The sequence below is a fragment of the Sinohyriopsis cumingii genome, chromosome 12 (genome assembly GCF_028554795.1).
Source record: "Sinohyriopsis cumingii isolate HCF-2022 chromosome 12, ASM2855479v2, whole genome shotgun sequence".
NCBI classification, from domain to species: domain Eukaryota; kingdom Metazoa; phylum Mollusca; class Bivalvia; order Unionida; family Unionidae; genus Sinohyriopsis; species Sinohyriopsis cumingii.
The window spans coordinates 52,037,234-52,057,874 of record NC_142972.1 but is presented as its reverse complement, the minus strand read 5'-3'; the positions used below and the strand labels follow the sequence as shown (position 1 = coordinate 52,057,874).

The window sequence follows — 20,641 nt, the reverse complement described above, 5'->3', positions numbered from 1 at the left end:
TGTTTTTGTCTATTACAGAATTTTAATGCCTTGATTTTTTTCATAACAGGGAGAAAAAGAACGAACTATCAAACATTTTCACTTCCTAAGCTGGCGTGACTACTCAGCCAATGTTGAGTTTGATACAATGATCGATTTCATCAAAACAGTTCGCAAATTCATACAACCACCTGACATGGAAGGACCAATGATTGTTCACTGCAGGTGAGTACAAAAATATACAAGTCAGTTATCAGATATAATAGCACATTAGGAATGAAATATTTCACTGAAAATCCCTCAAGGCTAATTTAATTTTCAATGCTGTTCACTTTGTATATGTACCTAAGGGAAACATGTATGGTTATAACCATAATTATACCAGCATTACCATTCCATCTTGGGTAACCCAGCACATTAAAGAAAGTATTTGATTGTGCAACACCGTAAAGAAACCACAAATTTCTAAGTGAATAATGGAGATTGGGGTGGCAGGTTTCTGTCATTCCCTACTAAAGCTGGACTGTTGTCAGCAGAGTTATATAATCCTAATGACTTAAGATTATAACAATTATATCTGCAATATATATATATATATATATATATATATATATATATATATATATATATATATATATCAGTAACTACTTGATAGCAGAGGTACCTTGATTTGATGATTTATCTAGGGAGTTAACTTGTTCCTATCATGGAAAGCATAAATGTTCTGCAGACTGCTGACTGTAAATTGCATCAGCTTTTGAGTTATTTGAGCTACTAACAGGGTACCATCATTAATGTTGTATTGTGGAACATTATGGGACTAAATTTCAATATGTCTGGTCGGAAGAATCAACTTCACTGTTTATTTATGGAATTGTTATTGTTATTATTGTTGTTGATGTGAGTTTGAATTATGCAGAAAGTTTTCTGTTTTACATAGTTCTCATGTCCAATCTCTGTTAAAGTATTATCGTATGCCAGGCCGAAACAGAATGAGTCAGTGTTATTGGTTTATGTTTCAAATCAGTTGAGAAAACACAATGTACACCATGAAATTACATGGAAAAAAACAAAAAGGAATGCAAAACAGACTCTGTCTCAGATAAAATATTTATAAAAGTTCAAGCTGTGGATAATGTCTAATTAAACATATCCAGGGTAATGAATTCAGCAAAACATAATTACTTATACAAAATAGTTTCCCAAATGGGATAAAGTAACACAGGTGAGGTCAGAAAACCCCCACAGATAAATTGAAACATAAGAGAAATAAATGAAAACTCAAAAGACTAGAAATACAAGTGACTGCTTTTAATGTCACAGAGCTTCTAATGCTAGCTATGATGGATCATTGGACACAACTGACCATGTGACTACTTAATATTCATGGCAGGTCATTAACATTGCAGATGTATTATTAGAAGATAAGCTTGAAAAACAATTGCTGACTGTCTAAATAATGTGTCATTCCCTTCTCCCCTACTTGTATTGATGAATTTCTTAAGTAAACATAATCCACAAATTAAAACTGAATAATGCACAAGGAAGTGAATATATATATATATATATATATATATATATATATATATATATATATATATATATATATATATATATATCATATGTATAGTATGTGCAGTGTGTATCTATAATAAACCATGAGCGATATACATTTTTCTTAAAAACGAATATTAAGGTTATTTAAGGCATGTTATGTTTAATATATCGGCCATTTGTTAGATGTAACACACTTGCATATGAGGAAGGCTATTAAGAGGACACCAGATACTGTATGCATTAGCATGATAAGATATCAGCATCAGTTAAGAGGACACCAGATACTGTATGCATTAGCATGGTAAGATATCAGCATCAATTAAGAGGACCCCAGATACTGTATGCATTAGCACGATAAGATATCAGCATCAATTAAGAGGACACCAGATACTGTATACATTAGCATGATAAGAAATCAGCATCAATTAAGAAGACACCTGATACTGTATGCATTATCATGATAAGATATCAGCATCACTTTCTGAGCAGCAACAATGGTGTCAGCATTAAAGTTCCTCGGTAAGGTAAAGTTAAAGTATGGTGTCCCCACACTTTAATTGTTTGACAAACATATTATATTAGAACTTTTCATTTGTATAGATAGGAGCAAATTCTTGATGTATATAATTCAAACGGTTTACAGCCTTAAAGGCTTTGACAGTCAAATATGGGGGTGGGTGGGAGGATGGGTTTGATGTTAGCAAATACGTTGATAAATGGACATCAAGATATATGACACTTTTTTCTGCTTAATTTGTTATTGTTACCTTATTATCATAAAATTGGAGAATTTATTTTTACATATTCTGAGGATATTGATATACAAGAAGGCTTTGTAATTGGACTGTATGACTTGCCCAGGTGAAGCAATTGGATTTCATCACCACAACAATGATTGTCTCACTGGAGAATAATTACTGGGATAAAATTATACATCCCATATGATTCTGGTAATTTTATTCCTGAACATCTTTTATTAAATAATTCAACAACAAAAGAATATTTAATTCTTTCTTTCAGTGCTGGAGTTGGGCGTACAGGAACCTACATTACTATTGACTATCTGATGCAGCACATTGATAAGCATGGGAATGAATCCACTGTGGACATCTTCAATTTCGTCCTGAAGATGAGAGAGAACAGAACCACTATGGTACAGACAGAGGTTAGTTTAATGTGGCACATTGCTCCTAATTTTTCTGTATCAACTATAATTTTTTTTCCATTATTTTTTGATACGAAGCTTGATGTTCCTTTTTGCTGTAAGAAATTTATGATTATAACCCTCAGTGGATACAGGAATGTAGAATCAGGTCAGTCCATTATCCAACAAATGGAGGTAGTCTGTGTAACCCTGGAATATGTCTCATAATATATTTTTCACCGAATATCTTGGACACTTTAGCTCATTTATCCCCACATGATATATTTCTATGTCATGAGGTAGTACCATGATTCCATGCTCTGTACCATCAACATCATTTATGATGCACCAAAGCTAATGGTATTGCTGGTAAATAGAAACATGTTGTTCTGCAACAAAACCAAATAAGGTAGACATTCCACTCATGTTGAAAAGTACAATGAAAAAGCATAATCTTTGACACCCAATTATTTTAAAGCTGAAAATTACCAGTTTTGGAACTGGAATGTGTTGATTTGAAGCCGACTTGTCTGAACTGCCTACCGACGGATGAACCTTTGCATAAAGTATATGACAAGTTTGAGATTTGAAGTAAAAATGAGGTATGACAAAAAATTGTGGCTCCATTAAAATGAAGCCTGATTTACAACCTTCTACAGAGATGGGTAAAACAGGTTATCAGAATATCAGAAACAACCTCTGGCAAAATGAAAATCTCATGGAAACAGATGTGTTTGGTTGCTATTGAAAGTAATAAGAAAGCATTTCCTACCCCAGTTTCTGTTGAAATGAAAATAACCACCAGAGCATAAATTAAAAGAACATATTTATTATTTGAAGGATTTTTCCCACTCTGCCTTGTTTTGAATGCATTTTGTTTATATCTAAACTTACTCAGCATTAACGTAAAGGTTGATGTGTTGCAAAATCATATTCATATATATTTCTGCACATACAATCATTGCTTTCCATGTTTTGACACAATACAGATTGTGTTGTGTATTTTTACATGTTATGTATCACAGTATAGCCACATTTATAAATTTAAAAAATACGCAACTGAGACAATGTTTCCAAAATAAGCATAGCATGTATCATTGCATATACCATAATTCCAGAATGTATGAACAGAAGTGTTTTCATTCATTCTTTCAGTTGTTGGCTAGATATTAAACAGAATCACTATTATAATTTTAAGATATATTTATTATCATGTTCAGAAATCACGTTAGTTCAGTCAGTAGAGCATCAGACTCATACTCCAATTGTGACAGGTTCGATACCAGACAAACCAACTGATGTTGAATGCCTCTGTGTCCTAGGGATAGACACTATATTCAATTGTTGCATCATGGTATAGCCTATTGTGTTAAATGTACCATTTAAAACAACACAAAACAAAAGTATAGTTAGATGCACCATGCACTTTAGCATAATGGAAAGGGTATCTCTACTTAAGACTCCAACAGATAAAGTATCTTGTTGTCACATTTTGGTATGTGTATTTTACATATCTCATTTGTTAATATCTTAAACTCAGGACAAAATCAGCAACATCACTAAGGTATATTTCATGTCAGTATCTTGTTCTGCTGAGTATTGAGTTGAACTGCAAAGGTCAAAATTCAAAGATCAAAGTTGGCAGAATGCACATGCAAGGTCATTCCTTGTTTTATTCTTAATATGCCAGCTGTCCTTGGTATCTTGTGTGAATTATGGGACAATAAAGAAAAATGGTTATTTTTTTATTGAATTCCATTATTGGGTATAAAAAGTCAATGGTTGGAACTTTATTAAATTTAAATTAGAAGAAAGTGGTACATTTGTTTGAATAGAAAATAGTAAGTACTTGTGGTGCATGTGTTTAAACAGAAAATAGGAAGTACTTGTGGTCATTTGCTTAAATAGAAAATAGTAAGTACTTAATATTGTGGTTATTTGCTTAAATAGAAAATAGTATATACTTATACAGGAGGTTCATTAATATATTTATTATATTGTGTAGGCATGAAAATGGAACCCATTCTGTTACAAGAAGGAATATAAATGTTCTTTATGATATTATTTGGAAAATACCTTCAGTGATTAAATAATTTTTCTGGATTCTTTGAATTAGAAAAGAGTGCAGAGAGAGAGTTAAAGTTGCCATATCAAGACTACATGATTTTTCTCAGTATTGTAAAAAAAAACTTTCTCTTTTTAATGCATGTACTAGTGCATGGTGGTAACTTTCCATTAAATACATTTAACCAGTTCTCATTAGTATTAAAGGATAGCTCTCTGCTATCTCCAAAAAAGACCTCATTCCCTGAAAGGCGAAAAATGTCTTTCTCTCCATATATCATATTCATGAAGGGATGTAACTCTTATGGGTTAACCTCCACTGTTCCCACTAGGTGGACACCATGCAGTATCCCAAATGAAAACAATTTACACATTTGCTTACATCTGTGGATGGTGCCTCCAAAAGATCCATTGCAGGTTATATTTAAATTTGACAATTCAACAATTACTTTCAGTGATATAGTAAGTCAAGCATTTTACCATTACATTTCAGTTCTTACCCAGTTCTTTGGTTGTCAAACTAATATGAATTTCCCTATTTGAACAGTTGGTATATTTGTTTAAATGCACTTGTTATTTTTTCTTCTGTTCTCATCCATCATCGAGATATGAGTCAGGTGGAAGAAGTACCATTGTGTTAATTTCATCAAGGCCAAACATGAGACATGCCTGGCCTGCAGAAAGTCTCTTCTTCACATACTGTTGTGTTTGCAATATTACCAGTACCTTTAAAAGGCAATTTAAGGCCATAAGAAAAGGGTGCATTCAAGATTTTCTAAACATGAAATACTAGGCATTCATCCAAATTCAGAATTGTTGTCCAGCCTTATGAAGTATATCAAGATGCCACCTCACCGCAACAAAGGTACCAAAATTAGCACCAGTCATATGGTGACAATCATATCAGATACAGTTGAAATCTCATTTAGTGATTCAGCTCAGGCTATATGAAAATCATACATAATATGCATTCTGCAGTGTCTAGAATGTTGATGAATGTAACTAGGACCATTTTCACCAAAACTGGCAGCCAGTGAGCCAAGTCCCTATTACTGGTTGTGCGGGATTACCTTCTGACTTTGCTGGACAGACTGGCCCACAAGTTATGTATCATTTGCCATATGCTATCCTGGCTACTTACCAGCCAGTCCAGCCATCCAGCCCATCAATATATGGTTTGACAGTCATAAAAGTGTTATCTTAGAATGGCAAACAGCACATTGCTCAATATTTCCTACAGTGACAGCATCCTACACCCAGCAGACCACCCTGACTAGAAGACCATCCAGTATAACCCTATCCATGATACAGCGAACCAGCATCTCATTTAGAGCCATGCATCCCAGCTCAAGCAACCATACCAGGCCAGTATTCCTCAGCTGGACCACACTCCATGCTGGACATGTCTTGGCCAGCAATAATAGCTAAAACCTTTTCTCACACATGTTGATGATTCCGATTCGGCAGCATTGTTGTCATATGGAATGCTATACCCCTGGATGCAGAGCACAGCACAGGAGGACTTTTAGAGCATTCTGATCATGATTTCACAGGGACAGAATTTATTTTTAAGGGTCATTGAACCTTGCGTGTGTCAGAATACATTAGTCCACTGGCAGTCAATATTACGTAAAATGTCAGGACCTCAGTGGGTGTTGACAGTTATGATTAACGTCCATCTATCAGTAAATACCACAACCATCAAAGATTACAGAATTTTACTGTCATCTCTGAAATAAAACCCTAATATTTTTGAAGGCCTTCTTCTTGGTGAGTCTTTGTCCTGCACCATGCCACCAAATTGAAGCAAATCACATTCTGAAGTTTATCATTCAGATATACAAAATTATCCTAGGCAAGGAAATTCTTACTGTCATCAACATGTGTGCTCCACAATGCTGTAAGGTAGAAAGGTCCATGGTTAACACCATGTTTTTGTTGGTCAGACTTCCTCTCAACTTGAGCTGGCATCTCTGGTGATCTTTCACCTAGCTGAGAAGGCCAGAAGTGACATTGCTCAGGAATCAGTATATGCTGTTCTGCAAAGGTCATCATTAGAGGTGATTGCCATATAATGATGAACACTCTAACAGCCTCTTATAGCATTGACTTGATAAGCAGAAACACGATCCTGTGATCAATTTTTCGAAAAGACCACCATGTGGTGACCCTGTGCATCCTCACCTTTAGTTCCTCCCTCTCACATATATGAATCAAATTGTAGAGGTCAAGTTTGAGAGAAAGTGGCTGACAATAGTTACTGGTTCAGCTCTCTTTGCAATTAGTCCCTCTCTCACTGTAGTCCTGGTAGGTGGCATATTACCAGAGAAGAAATGATCAGTGACAAAATAAATTTCTCTGTTCATTCTTATCAGCAACAACAACCTTTATATGGCCAGGAGTTATAGGGAGCATTATGCCACAAACGTTTGAAGAAAGGTTTCTGCTTCCCTAAGCCTTCTGCCATCTGTCAATGACCTGCTTTTCATCCAGCTTGTGACCATCCTTGGTTCGCTAGGGAACTTTCTGAATGCAAGGCATTATACTAGTAGCCAGGTACAGGATCCCAAATGGATTGCTCTCGAACATGTACCAACAAAGAATCATTGCTTGTGCTAACACCATGATTGAAGAAGTTTATTATTTCAATAGGGCAATCATACTGTTTGTATAGGGTGATGCATATCTTACATAACACATTGTGTCACTCAGATATGCAAAACGTATCCCAAAACCCCCAGACTATATATATAGACAGAAAAAGAGAGAGATATTATGTCCAAAGTAGTTTGCATAAATAGTAAATATTCCTGCTGAGTACCCATGTAAAACTATGGAAAGGGGGGCAGTTTATATAATAGATCATTATAAAGGCGACTAAAAAGAAAGGTGGTTACAAATAAGCAACCACAGTTTCACAGTGTACTCATTTGGTTGAAAATAGCCAGGGCAAAGCCATTTTAAATCCTTTGAAGACATCTTTGAAAGAGTCCATTAGGTTAATTTAAACAGCTAAAGTGGAGCAGCTCAATTTTATTTCAAATCATGTAAATCATGGAGATGCATGTTGAAGAACAAAAGGTAGTTCACATCATTACCTAGAAAACATGTGATTCTGGAAAGGGTGAGCCATCTGCAAGCGAGTCAAGCCTAGAGTTTGACTCTGTAAAGTGCAACATCAAGGGTGAGCCATCTGCAAGCGAGTCAAGCCTAGAGTTTGACTTTGTAAAGTGCAACATCAAAGGTGAGCATTTCATTTTTTGCAAACACTGCAAATACCATTTCAACATCAGTCATTCGGGAGTGTACAAAAAAGCAGCAGCACTAAGCATATTTAACACTCCTAGCCACAGCAATACAGATGGAGGAAGATTATTTTCTATTCTTAGAAAAATTATCAAGATCTTCAGGGAAATGTTTGAACAACAATATCATCCAGTCCCTGACATGTGCAAGGATGAACATGACATCTAAAAGAGAAAATATTCCACTGGATTCAAAGAAAGACATAAATTCAAATTTTTTCCTTACTAGTATATGTAATGTCTAATTGAGCTTATGTGAGTGTTGGCACATGCATGTATGTGTGCAGTGCTTGTATTCAAAAGTGCTTAAATCTACCAACTGTGTTTGGTTTGTATGTGTATTAAATGCCTCAATGGATATTTCTGTTATTTGTTTTTTTCTACAATCATATTTGAATTTTCATTATAATGAAATTATAAGTCTCAATTAGACAATTTCACTTTTTTAGGTCATGTGCACTGACTCATCATTTTTTTTGGTCTCCAGAACTATCCAAGTGTTTGGTAACATGTCTGGTATTGGTGGTAGATTTTGTTGTTAAGCATTTCTTCCTCCTTTTACCTGTTTTCCTAATAATACATTTTTGTGAAGGGCATTTTTTTCTCAGACAATATTGACCTGATCACATTACTGTCTATCTCCCCCACCCTTGCCCACAAATGCTCAGTCTTAAATGGGTTACATACCATATACCATTGGTCACCTAGCGAGAACAAGGGGAGTTAACCACTTAATCTGTTCTATATGATATCTAAACAGAAAATGTTACTGAATGTGGCCTTTTCAATCCCAAGGAGAGTGTAATAATCAGCATACTTAATAGATGGTGACAATTCCAAAACAGTCTATGTTTTTGCTCAAGGGCAATGCTTTTCTTACAGTAACCTAATGGCAGTATACGTCCCGTTCAAACTGGCCTTTGATTTCAAGTCTGAAACTCAAAGCTGAATCTTCAAATAAGATCTGCAGTTCTGTATATTTGATTCAATTTATATTTGATTTAATTTAATTGTTTGTTTGTTGGTTTTAATTTTTTATATTCCATTACATGCTATTGTAATGTAATTTTGTTTACTGGATTTGACATTGTTCAGAAATTTAATTCAGTTATAAACATCTAATAATAGAAGCACTGTTTCTTGTTTCTGACCTTGATTCAGAACCAGTGATAGTTTCTAGTAAACAACTTTTTAAAACATTTTTGTTCATTCCCAGAGTAGAACATTGATTTCAGTCAAGGTTATATTTGGCCTATGTGTCAAATAACATGTATCAATTAGGTTTTTCCAGAGGATTGACCCATATCCAGGCATCTGTTTTGCGTTTTAATCAAACTTAAAATTTATGTTGTGATAAGAATTAATTAGTTGGACTCTAAACCATTGACATTTAAAAGTGTTTTGTTGTGACCAGTTTGAACTGAAATGTAAATTTGTCTTCTAATTATTTGAATTCAAGATTATTTTCTCTGAAAATATAAGTGCTCCTACATAATCTTGGACAAGGACATTTATTTAAATTTATTCAGAATTAAAAACTGGAATATTATTTTCCCTGTGTCAACAAAGAACTGTTGATGCTGACCACAGCATATGTCATCACCTTCCATTTTGGATTTCATCAGGATTAAAACTCAGTTTCAGTTTCATTAGGACGTTTTATTACTAAGACTTCTATTTTTTAATTCTTGGATTATTTTTTGGATTTGATTTGTAGAACCGTAAGTTCCTTTTTTCATGGGAAATTATTTGTTAAATTTTACAAAGTTTGTTGTCTTCACTCTTTTCTTGTTACAGTTTGAAAGAGCCTAAAGAAATAACACCTCATTAAGGTCAGCAGGGCATCAAGCACCAACTGTTATGATTATATTCCTGTAGATATATGTGTGATACTTACATAACGTATACTAAAGACGGAACTACCATACATTTTGGCCATTAGCACTTGTACATACAACAGGGTGAATCAGATAAATTCATAACAGAGGACAGGGACAAGGTTAATCTAGATATGTCATGATGCCAACCTGTTTACCCAGATTTGTCAAAGCTTTCCTGAAACCCAAAAACTTACTTGTTATTGATATGTTTTCCCCATTCTCACACCCAACTGACATTAGTTTCTATGATGCTGACCTAGTTACCCACATTTATCTTTGCCTACCCCATATTTTTCCTCAAAATTCCTATATTTCTCAAAACTCACACACCGAATTTATTACCAGTTAGAAACCTGATTTTGGTGATGCTATACATTTTACTTTTTCCCACACCAAAAATCCCTTTGGTCTTTAGTACTAAGAATCCTTTTGGCAAAAGGGTCAACACTTATTTCCTGGAAATCACATAACCTACTCACTATTTACCATTACATCTTCAGATTGAATGCTGATTGATGCTACATATGAATGATTCTGAATAGAGTTAGTTACATATGTAATTATTTGAAATAAGTCTGTGATCCCTACCTGTATTAAGATTGTTTTATATCAAGCTGGAAAAAATTATTTCATATTACCATCTTTAATCTTTACTCTTTACCTTTAATGAGGGGCCCTGAGTGGCTGAATGGTCTAAAGCACTCTCCATTATGGATCATTGCCATCTCACCTATGACTGTGTGGGTTCGAGTCTCAGATTCAGCCAATGTGGGTATGTGAGAAAGATTGCCAGTAACTTCTCATGGGTCGGTGGTTCTTTCCCAGGTTTTCACAGGTTCTTCCTGCACCAGTAATACTGGCTGCCATGTATAGCCTATTGTGTGCTGCAAAATGGCATTAAACCCTACAAAAACAACAACAACAACCTTTGATGAAATAAAACAAAATCTTTGATGGGAATCTAACTCGGTTCATCTGCAGCTGTGAATGGATTCTTTCCCATTGGACAACAAGACTGCCAAGATATAAATTTTTATTTTTTAAGCGAAAATATATCTTATTTTCTCTGTATCAGCCACTGAGATTTTCTTTCTATAAATATTTTTGATGCCTGATAAAACTATACTATAAGATATTGATGAGTATTGTGCTCCTGTCTAGATCATCCCACACCAAGTTAATTGATGTCCGGCTCACCGCAACAATGTGCATAGTCTCTGGAACACTACATCTACCCCTTTACCATGTACTCAGCAAATGCCTCCTCCTCATCTGCATCACATGAGGAAGCAACCACAAAAGTGTTAGCTAAGGTCTATGCCAGCGAGAAACCTCCACTGTGCATGGACATCACCTAACATCCGGCAGTCTGCCTGACTTTGAGACATCCAGTCTGGTTAGGTTCATTGCAGGAGGATATGACAGCTATTTTGGGATGGCGTGTCGAGTGGTCTTTAACAGATGTTGTATTAAGCACTCCCTTGTAGCTGAGCCATCTGTCTGCCCTTGGTTGGTTTCAACCTTTCACATCATCTGTCGACCACAGTGAATGCTTCCGGACAGGACAGAATCATTTTGCAGTCAACCTTAACTGATGGGGCCATACCACTTACTCTTCCTCTTGCTGTGGAGCTCTACAACATTGTCACACATTGTGATTTACTGTCCACTGACAAAGTTCCCCAGTGGACTGCAGGCTCTGCACCTTGATGGCACTATTAAATGGCTGAGCATGCACTGCACACAATAAATAAATAAATACTATAAGATATGATTTGTACCTTTGTAAATCAATATAAATTCTCTTTATATTTTGCATTTCTTCACTATCAGTTTTAGATATAGCAAATATAGAACTGGGCCCTAGTGTATGCACCAGTTGTGGCACAGAAGAGTTACCAAGCTACTGTTACTAAATATGGAGTTACAGAGATAAAATATATCCATATATCACATGATGACCATTTATTCTGCCAGTTGAAACTGTACTGCAAAGTATCTTGAATAACTGATATGTGTACATTAAGCCTTACTGGTTCTGTGTTGCAGCTGCTCAAGACCACCTTTTCAGTTTTGTCTACATGTACATGTCAATCACTTTCTATGACCAGGTTATTTCCAGAATTAACAACAGTTACTCATATAACTGTATATCAATTTGAATAATACTGTTATGGATAAATATGTGTCTATAATACAAGTCTGAAACAGCTTTGATAAACCAAGCTGGATTGTCAGTATCATCCTACAACAAGTCATCTGCAAATAAAAATAAATTTGATTATTTTTAACCATGGATGTTTTCCTTCATTTTTTAAGAATATGAGTCTGTCAAGGTAAAACCATTTAATTTTGCATAATAATTATAAATTCAAAATGACCTCCGTTATTAACGTTTGCTGCAATATAAGTCATGTCATTATTGATATTAATGGCATGATGTTTTGAGCACTTGCAGCTGATCCATTGTCAGAATGAGTTATGATAATTCTTTTTTTCAGACTACATGCATATAAGTTAAAATATAAATATATAGTAAAAGTATTGTAAACATAAAAGATCATATATATATTATGTACAAGTATGCAGACACATCTACATTAGCTTATTGTAACAGAAACATTGCCCTTGAGAAAAAACATAGATGGATTGCTTTGGAACTGTCACCATCTATCAGTTATGGTGCTTTGCTTTGTTAGGAATGAAATTAAGTAGCATATTTAAATAAAGAGTAGTTTGTTCCATCTACTAATAATATGAGAATTAACATGAATGTCATAGTACCACAGCTATTTCAATTTTTAGTTCTTTCTATTACATTTTATTGTCATCATGAAAACACATACTTTCTCATTACTTGACCAAAACTGAATGCGTTATAATCTACAGACATGTTGGAGGCACTATTCCATCTTGGAAGGTCAAATAGAAATCAAAGACTGTTATAATAATGCAAATTCAATTATATATTGCACATTTTTAAAATAAATTTTGTTTCTCTTAATGACCTGTAAAATACCTGCAATTGAATCCAACCATTTTCTTTAAAATTAATGTAGCCTGTAAACAGACAGATTTCTGAGATTTCAACTTATCTAATAGGGAAAGGGTTTGAAAGTTTCTTGTTGTTTCAGGACTGTTGGATAGTTTCTAATCAGATGAATTTGTTCCATTTTCCATATTCAGCATCCCATGCCTGACTGCCAATGATATCATCACAACATAAATTATAAAATAGGAATCTAGGTCTTTATAAAATATTTGAAACATTTTGTAAAATATAAAATAACTTTGGAACATTTTCAGACCATTGCAGTCATCTAAAGTCATTATACCTTAGTAAAATTGACTAGTTGTATATGGACATTTTATATGAGGAAATCAGTGTCTAAAAAATTAATGGAGATGTGTAATGTTATTGGCTAAGTAATTTTAAAAGAAGACAAATTAATGGGAGTTTTTATCAATCTATATATATTTATCTTTTTACAGCAACAGTACATCTTTATTCATGACTGCATAAAGGAATACCTGAATCAATTCAATACATATGAGAACCAAGGTTTCAGTAAGTTATTCTTAATTCTTTTTAAAAATGTTGATTTCTGATTCTTTTATTTACACCATAGCTCATTGTATATCTAATAACATTTGATATATAAATGCTTTTTAAAAGATACTTGACTGATTAAATCCAGATTTAGCAATGGTGTTTCTCTGAGGATTGTGTACAAGTTTTTTCAGCAATTTACTCCACCCCTAATTCAGAATCATGTTGAAAAGAAAGTTAAATAAATATCAAGATCTACTTCAGAGTTAAAATTTAGCACAGGTTTTAGTCTCTTCTATTTTCAGTGTTATTTATTCCAGCTGTTAGATAATTTTTTTAATTCACTTGACTAAAACTGACATTAGTAACTGTCAGCCACTGAAATCAGTGATTCTTGTGAAAAATCAAATATCAACCAACACTATTACATGCTACATGTGGACTATCATTTATTAATGCCAATACAGTACTTAGCCTCAGAGTCATGAAACTCAGAAAAAAACTTTGTTCATCCTAAAATTTTAAATTTTTAAAACAAAATCTTTAATAATTGTGTGTAATGGGAATGTAATCATAAAAGTATGCGGATTAACTGTATTTCTATCTACTTGCCCAGTTTCAGTGATATTGCATGTCTTGAAGCATGATTATTAAGCTTTTAGTTCTTCTTATCCATTGGTTTCTATATATTGACAGCTTCTTGAGATCAGGACAGGGTTTTATTTCAGCATAAGCTACAGAATAGTTCTGCCTATATAACATACAAAAATCATTCATGTAACATAGTCTTGTCTTAACAAGTGTGTTAAATTTTCAATGCTTAATAGTGTGGTGAAAAAGATTCATTGTAAATAATAACCTAAGAAAAAATTGTTTAGCAAATGAGTACGAGTTTAGCTGATGAATTAATTGACATTAATGACTCACTTTTATTTGTAACTCATATAGATATGTATCATACATGTTTCTTGGGGTGTATGAATTAGTTTTAACAAGGTTGTATTTATTTTACTAGGTAATGAGGATGAAAATGTGTACCAGAACACTGATGCACCTGATTTGTACCAGAATGTGACATTCGGTTCCATTCAGAATACAGAGCTACAACAGTCCATAGAATGAGAAAGAATCAGTAAATTATAGAAAGTTAGGTGAACCAGTCAACAGAAAGTTGCACACAACAAGAAAGTATCAAAAATCAGTGATAATAATACCTTGCAGTCTCACCTATGCAACTGATTACACAAACACACACAACTTTATCCTGAATAATATGTATGGTGAAATAGGTGAACCAGATTATAATTACTTACAGGGCCATAGATAGCAATCATGGACCCTTGGGTAAGAAACACCCAAGCCTCTCAAAGTTCTTGTCCAAACAAATTTTTCTTTTTATAAAATTAAAAAGTGTTGTTCAGCCTGGGCCCAAGCCCCAGGGATATAACCCCGGTTGTCCCCTTCTCTTGTCAGCCCTGATTAGTTGTGTGAAACTAATGTTTATATACATCATTCAGCTCTATTGTCATGTCACCTATGCAAATGATTTCATATATAAACTCAAAAAATTACAAATAAATTTATTTTGAATAATAAACATTTTAAAATTGTATTCTTAATTTAGCATGTGTTCTTTTTCTGAAATTGCTTAATTATGAACACTGTTGCCAATCTTCAATTCCTGTTATAATAAATTTATTTCATATGGATGTCCACCAATACATGAAAGGAAAATTGAGCCAAATACTGTGCTGTGTTAATACATAAAGGGCCAAGCAGTTCTTCAGGTTTGTACTGGTAGATTAACCAGTTAAAAAAACATAGAAGATGCTAATTCTTCTTTTGCCACAAAACGTATTTTTATTGCGGTGATTTTTCTTAATTTCTGCCTACAAGTTTTATACATAATATAGCATAAATGCTGCATCTTTAAATGGCTAAAATTTTAAAATAAGATCAATATGGTGTGCCATTTTGGGAAGATTTCTTTCACTTCCAGTTTTATACATGCTGTCAATATAAGTGGTTCTCTAAAAAAAAAAGTAAACTTATATATATCTCTGTTTTCACTACTGGTGTATTTCTCGTTTAATATGCATCGATTTAAGATGGTAACTGTGCCGATGAATTATGTATTTTGTTGCCCACTTTTATTACCTACCTTCTCCAGCAAATTGTTTGGGGTACATGCATCATTTTCTTCAGCTAACTGACCTGGTTGCTTATAACACGGTTTGGTCTATAACATGGTCGGGCTCTATGGCTCCCAACTACTGTGTTACAGTGGGGTCACACTGTACATGTCTTTCACATAAATAACTTTATGGAACATATATATTAAATATGTGTCAAAGTCTGTAACAGTCAACCTGTGCCATCAGAATAATAATAAAAAGAAATTTAGATAATATAATTTAATTTAAACCCTGGCAAATGAAATCATACACCAAATGGCATCCAGTTTTTCCTAACTAAATATTGTTGTGCACATTATATTTTTACTTATATATAAATAGTATACAAAATTAGTTGCTTTTATAATTCATACTTTAGGTTATTTATTATTATTTTGTTTATAGTGTAAGAGATTTAAGTCTCAGTCTGTCTGCTAAGGTAATTTTCACATTTTTTAATATATCTTTGCATATATTTTATTTTGTTTAATCAAGCTTTACTTTAATATAAAATGGTTTTACACATATATTCATATGCATGTACATTTACCAACATTGTCAGTCTTATATTGCAGTATTTGTGCCCACACTAGCAAATCTTTATCCAAAAAGGGAAATATGTTTAAGAGAATTTTTCATGCTTTGCAAAAATTCATTATCTTAATTTTTCTTTAGGAGAGAAATAAATCTATAAATCCAAAGACATTTTTGATATAAATTAATATAACAGTAGGTGAACTAATCTGTATTTTACAAGAATTCATGTCTTGAATTAGCATTCATGTTACAGCAAGATCTAGAGAAATTGTCTTTTTTGTGCCAGATTTGCAGATTTGTTGACCAATATTTACACTGATTGAAAGCATCTATGTTATACATAATTAACAAATCAAAAGAAATTCCAGTAGTCCCTCTTTATAGTGAACCTCGATATAAAAAATGACACCTTTAGACCAACATAACAATTCATAGTAGTACAAATATGTTTGCAGTAGTGATTGCTTCATTCAGAATACAACACTACACTTTAAATAATATTCTTATGTTTTGTAAAATTTCAAAACTCTACATCCAAATTCAATTTTGCTATTAAATTGTATTAGTGTTTACACACTGCACAAAATAATTATCAACATTTTAAATATTACTTAAAAAGATTGTACAATATTCTATTAAATGCTTTGGTTTGGTTTTGGTCCATGGTTTAAAGTACAACACAAATTTGTTAAGTACACCTCTCCCTAGATAACTGGCACACAATGGGGTCCACAAACATAGACCGCACTATAAGCGAGGCATGAATTACCTAGGGACCTCCAATTTTTTTTTAAAAAATCGTTTTGACATCGAGAAAACCATGGTGGGGAGCAGCGTTCAGGTACTGGGATGTTTATTGACTGAATCCTCATTTTACAATCACGTCAATAATAATTTTTAATAATGCACATTTTCTAATTAAGTTGTTCATTATTCTGTTTAAATAACATTTATTTTCAAAATGTCCAACAGATGAAAGATTGTTCCAACTGGCTTCAACATCCATCACATATACTTGAAAAAAATCTGTATTACTTCACAGCTTTTTGTTTTCTTGATGAGTCTGGTTCCCTTACTGGTGTTTGCTATTATCTTGTCAAATCTCTTATGACTATTAGCTATCTATGTACCATGCAGGAGAGCACATGAGGCCTCTTCTAACTCAACAATTTGGTAGGTGGTTCTGTTTACTAGATTTACTGCCATTCATCTGTATATTTGTTCCATGAAACTATGCAAACATAGCCAGCTTTAAAGGCTAGATTGAAATGGTTAATACAGGAAGATGCATTGTTTGCGATATCAGAAATGGAATTTGGCAGTACCCAAAAATGTAACCTATATAGCAAAAACCATTTCATCTGAATTAGATGTTACATATTGTGGTTCATCTAAAATGGCATGTTGTTGCGATTGTTTGGTTTTGTAATACATGGAGTAAATGCTTTATGAAAATAGTCCTAAATATTAATTTGAATATGTACAATCTGGATAACAAGAATTTACATTTTTTTCTTCAAATTAAATCACATTGAATGCACTTAATAGTGAAATGTAGCACAAAACAATAATAAGTTTTTGACATGATGCTTCTTGTTGTTTTTTTATTTATTTATCACCTAAACAGAAAAATCAGTTTGGCACATTAATGGTGAATTAAATAAAAAAAGGAATAATTTGAATAAGTCATGTGATTGAATGTTAATGCTAATCTATTAAGATACACAATGATTGCTATGAGAACAATATTTATGTCTTATAATTTATTTTTCTTACAAAAATGTATACACTCGTGTATGCTGCAAAAATGGATTTGCTTGGTGTATATATTTTATATAAATTTACGTATTTTATATAGATATACTTATTTCATTATGTACATTTACCTCCAAATATTGTTCGCAAATGTGAAGATGTCTAGGTTTTACAGATTGAAAAAAGATACAAAACATTATATTTAAAATCTGAACTTTTTCATCCCTTTTAATGGTGGAACTTTATTAGAATGGATAAAATTTCCATTAATTCTATTAATATGAAACTGTGATAGCAGGATTTAAGAAACAGTGGTAGAGGCAAAAAGTTGCAAAAACAAAGAACAGTTTGCATGTTGTTACTAATGCCCTTAAAAATGTATGTAAAGTTGCAGTTGCTTGTGGTTTGGGTCTTTGTATAAATGAAACAGGTTAGCAATGAGAAGGTCTCAACAGTAATTAAAATTTACTTTAAAATTATAATTTTGTAACTTAGCAACACATATTATTTACATGTATTATATGCAAATAATTGATAGAATGCTTCTAGCGTACCATGCATTTTTCTGTACTCGGATCTTACCACCTGCTATATGTGTATTATGTTGTTCCACTGATAGTTGATAAATATCATGAATGCATATAATATCACACACATCATGGAGAACAAAAAAGGAACCTTGAATTTCATGGTAAAGTTAAATGTGTTTGCTTTTGTTCTAGTGTTACCCATATGTCCTTCTACTGTGTTTGATCCATCTGGCCATTGCTTATTTTATTTCTGCCCTGTAACTTTTTGAGAATTTCATTGATCTAGCATTACCATATTAAGAAGACTAAGTTGGATTCAGTTTTCCGACTTTTTATGATATTTGACTGAGTTATGGCCCTTGCTTGACTTAAAGATTCTCTAACCTCTTAAAGATGTTGCTTCTCAATGTTTTATCCTTGAGATTTGAATTAGAATAATTTTTATTTATTTTAAAATCAAGGCCTATCTTACAAAAGCCCATCTAAATTTCACATAGCTGTTCAGCTCAGATTTCTTGGTTTGATTTGATAAACTATTCGCTACATTAAGAGAATAATTGAGTACATGTTTTAAATCTGGGTCATCATTCCAACTCCATAATTAAAAACAACTAACACTTTCTTAAAATTTAATATAGAAATAAATTTTGAGCAATATTCATGTCAAAAGATTTTATGACAGCAAGGACAGATAAAAACAACTTTGATTCAATGCTTAACAAGTGAGACATCCAGATCAGTTTTAGTCATTTCACTATGCTATTCAGCAGTTTAGTGAAATAAAAAGTATTCGTTTTATAATGTAATAAATATAATACATATTTGTTAACCATAGAAATAAAATGGAAACTGTCAAATTTCACTTTTTTGTTCACCGAGGTTCACTAAAGATAACAATTATTCAGTTATTTCATAACTTTTATTTGAAATAAGCTAATTTTATAGGATCCATATTGTTGCATAATTGGGTATGATTCATAAATTAGAAATTTTGTATGTATATCTGTGATGTCAAAATGTAACATAGTGCAATCCAGACACTTTAATACATACAATATATCTGTATACAGCAGTGTAATTTGGCATTTTCATTGCAGAGAATGACCTATTCATAGCAGATTTCTGACAATCGTGACAATTGTTATATAGATTCTGAGATAAATATTTTCAAATCAATAAAATTATGAAGCTTTTACTGGCATTATCTTTCTGTTCATTAAGTTATAATATTGGATGCAGATGTTTTTGTTTCGCCCATCAAAGCATTCTTATACATAGTTGTCATCTTTCTGTTGGCAGTGATGCCTGCCTTGAAGGTTTGTATTAAGATTTTTACAAGTCACATGGAACCTTGGAGATATATAACTACACAGATGTAGATAAGAGATCAGGTTCAGTGGAACGCTTGTTATATTTATATAATGCAAGCCATTTAGTATAAAGTAATATCCTCAGTGTAGTGACAAATATCAGCATACCTCCCATAACATGCCATGTCACACGAAAAACTAGAATTTTCACTATTTTCAGGAATCTTAGCTGCATATAATTTTCAACAGCAAACATAAAAACAAAATTTCTTGACCACCATGATATAATTATTAATATAATCAGTATATATGAACAGTAAAACAACTAGCTCAAAGCTCAGTTAAATCTATCCCTGGGTTATATAGCAGATATAGAACCAGTCAAAAGGTAAGGTATTCTGAGATAAACAACCATTTATCAGAGATTACTTAATTGGCTGATAATAGCTAAACCTGCTAGGATGATATATCCAGTCCAAACCTGCTGTGGGAGAGTGTTTTGCTAATTTGCAGAGGTAAAGTACACAAAGTAGAACTACCAAATTAAATCTGAAGTGAGATACATCAAAGGTATATGCTGAAGAACCAGTTTTATTACACATCACTGCATTGAACGAGAATGTTGAAGACAACTGTAATAAAGGTTGTGACCAGCAGTAATATATCTTTGATGCCGGAGTTTACTCCAGATGTAAAATGCAAAACATGATTGTTTCAGTTGTCGGAATAGTGTTGAAGTATGATTCATTGTTAAAAGTGTGATTTGGGAAGAAATACATCATCAGCATGCAAGCAACACCCAGTAAAAACACATTTCAAAACTCTAGGTTGACGGAGGTTTACTTAGTTCTCTTAT

General features: G+C 33.0%; 1 protein-coding gene across 1 annotated transcript in view; it reads left to right on the top strand.

Annotated features, from left to right (window-relative positions):
- LOC149786439 (receptor-type tyrosine-protein phosphatase H-like) overlaps window positions 1–19,668 on the top strand; it is a 121,056-nt gene extending 101,388 nt beyond the window's left edge. The window contains exons 20-23 of the mRNA XM_089976885.1: window positions 50–204; window positions 2,557–2,701; window positions 13,422–13,497; window positions 14,495–19,668. Coding sequence (XP_089833011.1) covers window positions 50–204; window positions 2,557–2,701; window positions 13,422–13,497; window positions 14,495–14,601 — 483 coding nt within the window. The 3' untranslated portion in view covers window positions 14,602–19,668. The remainder of the gene's footprint in view (window positions 1–49; window positions 205–2,556; window positions 2,702–13,421; window positions 13,498–14,494) is intronic.
- Window positions 19,669–20,641: the final 973 nt, after the last annotated feature.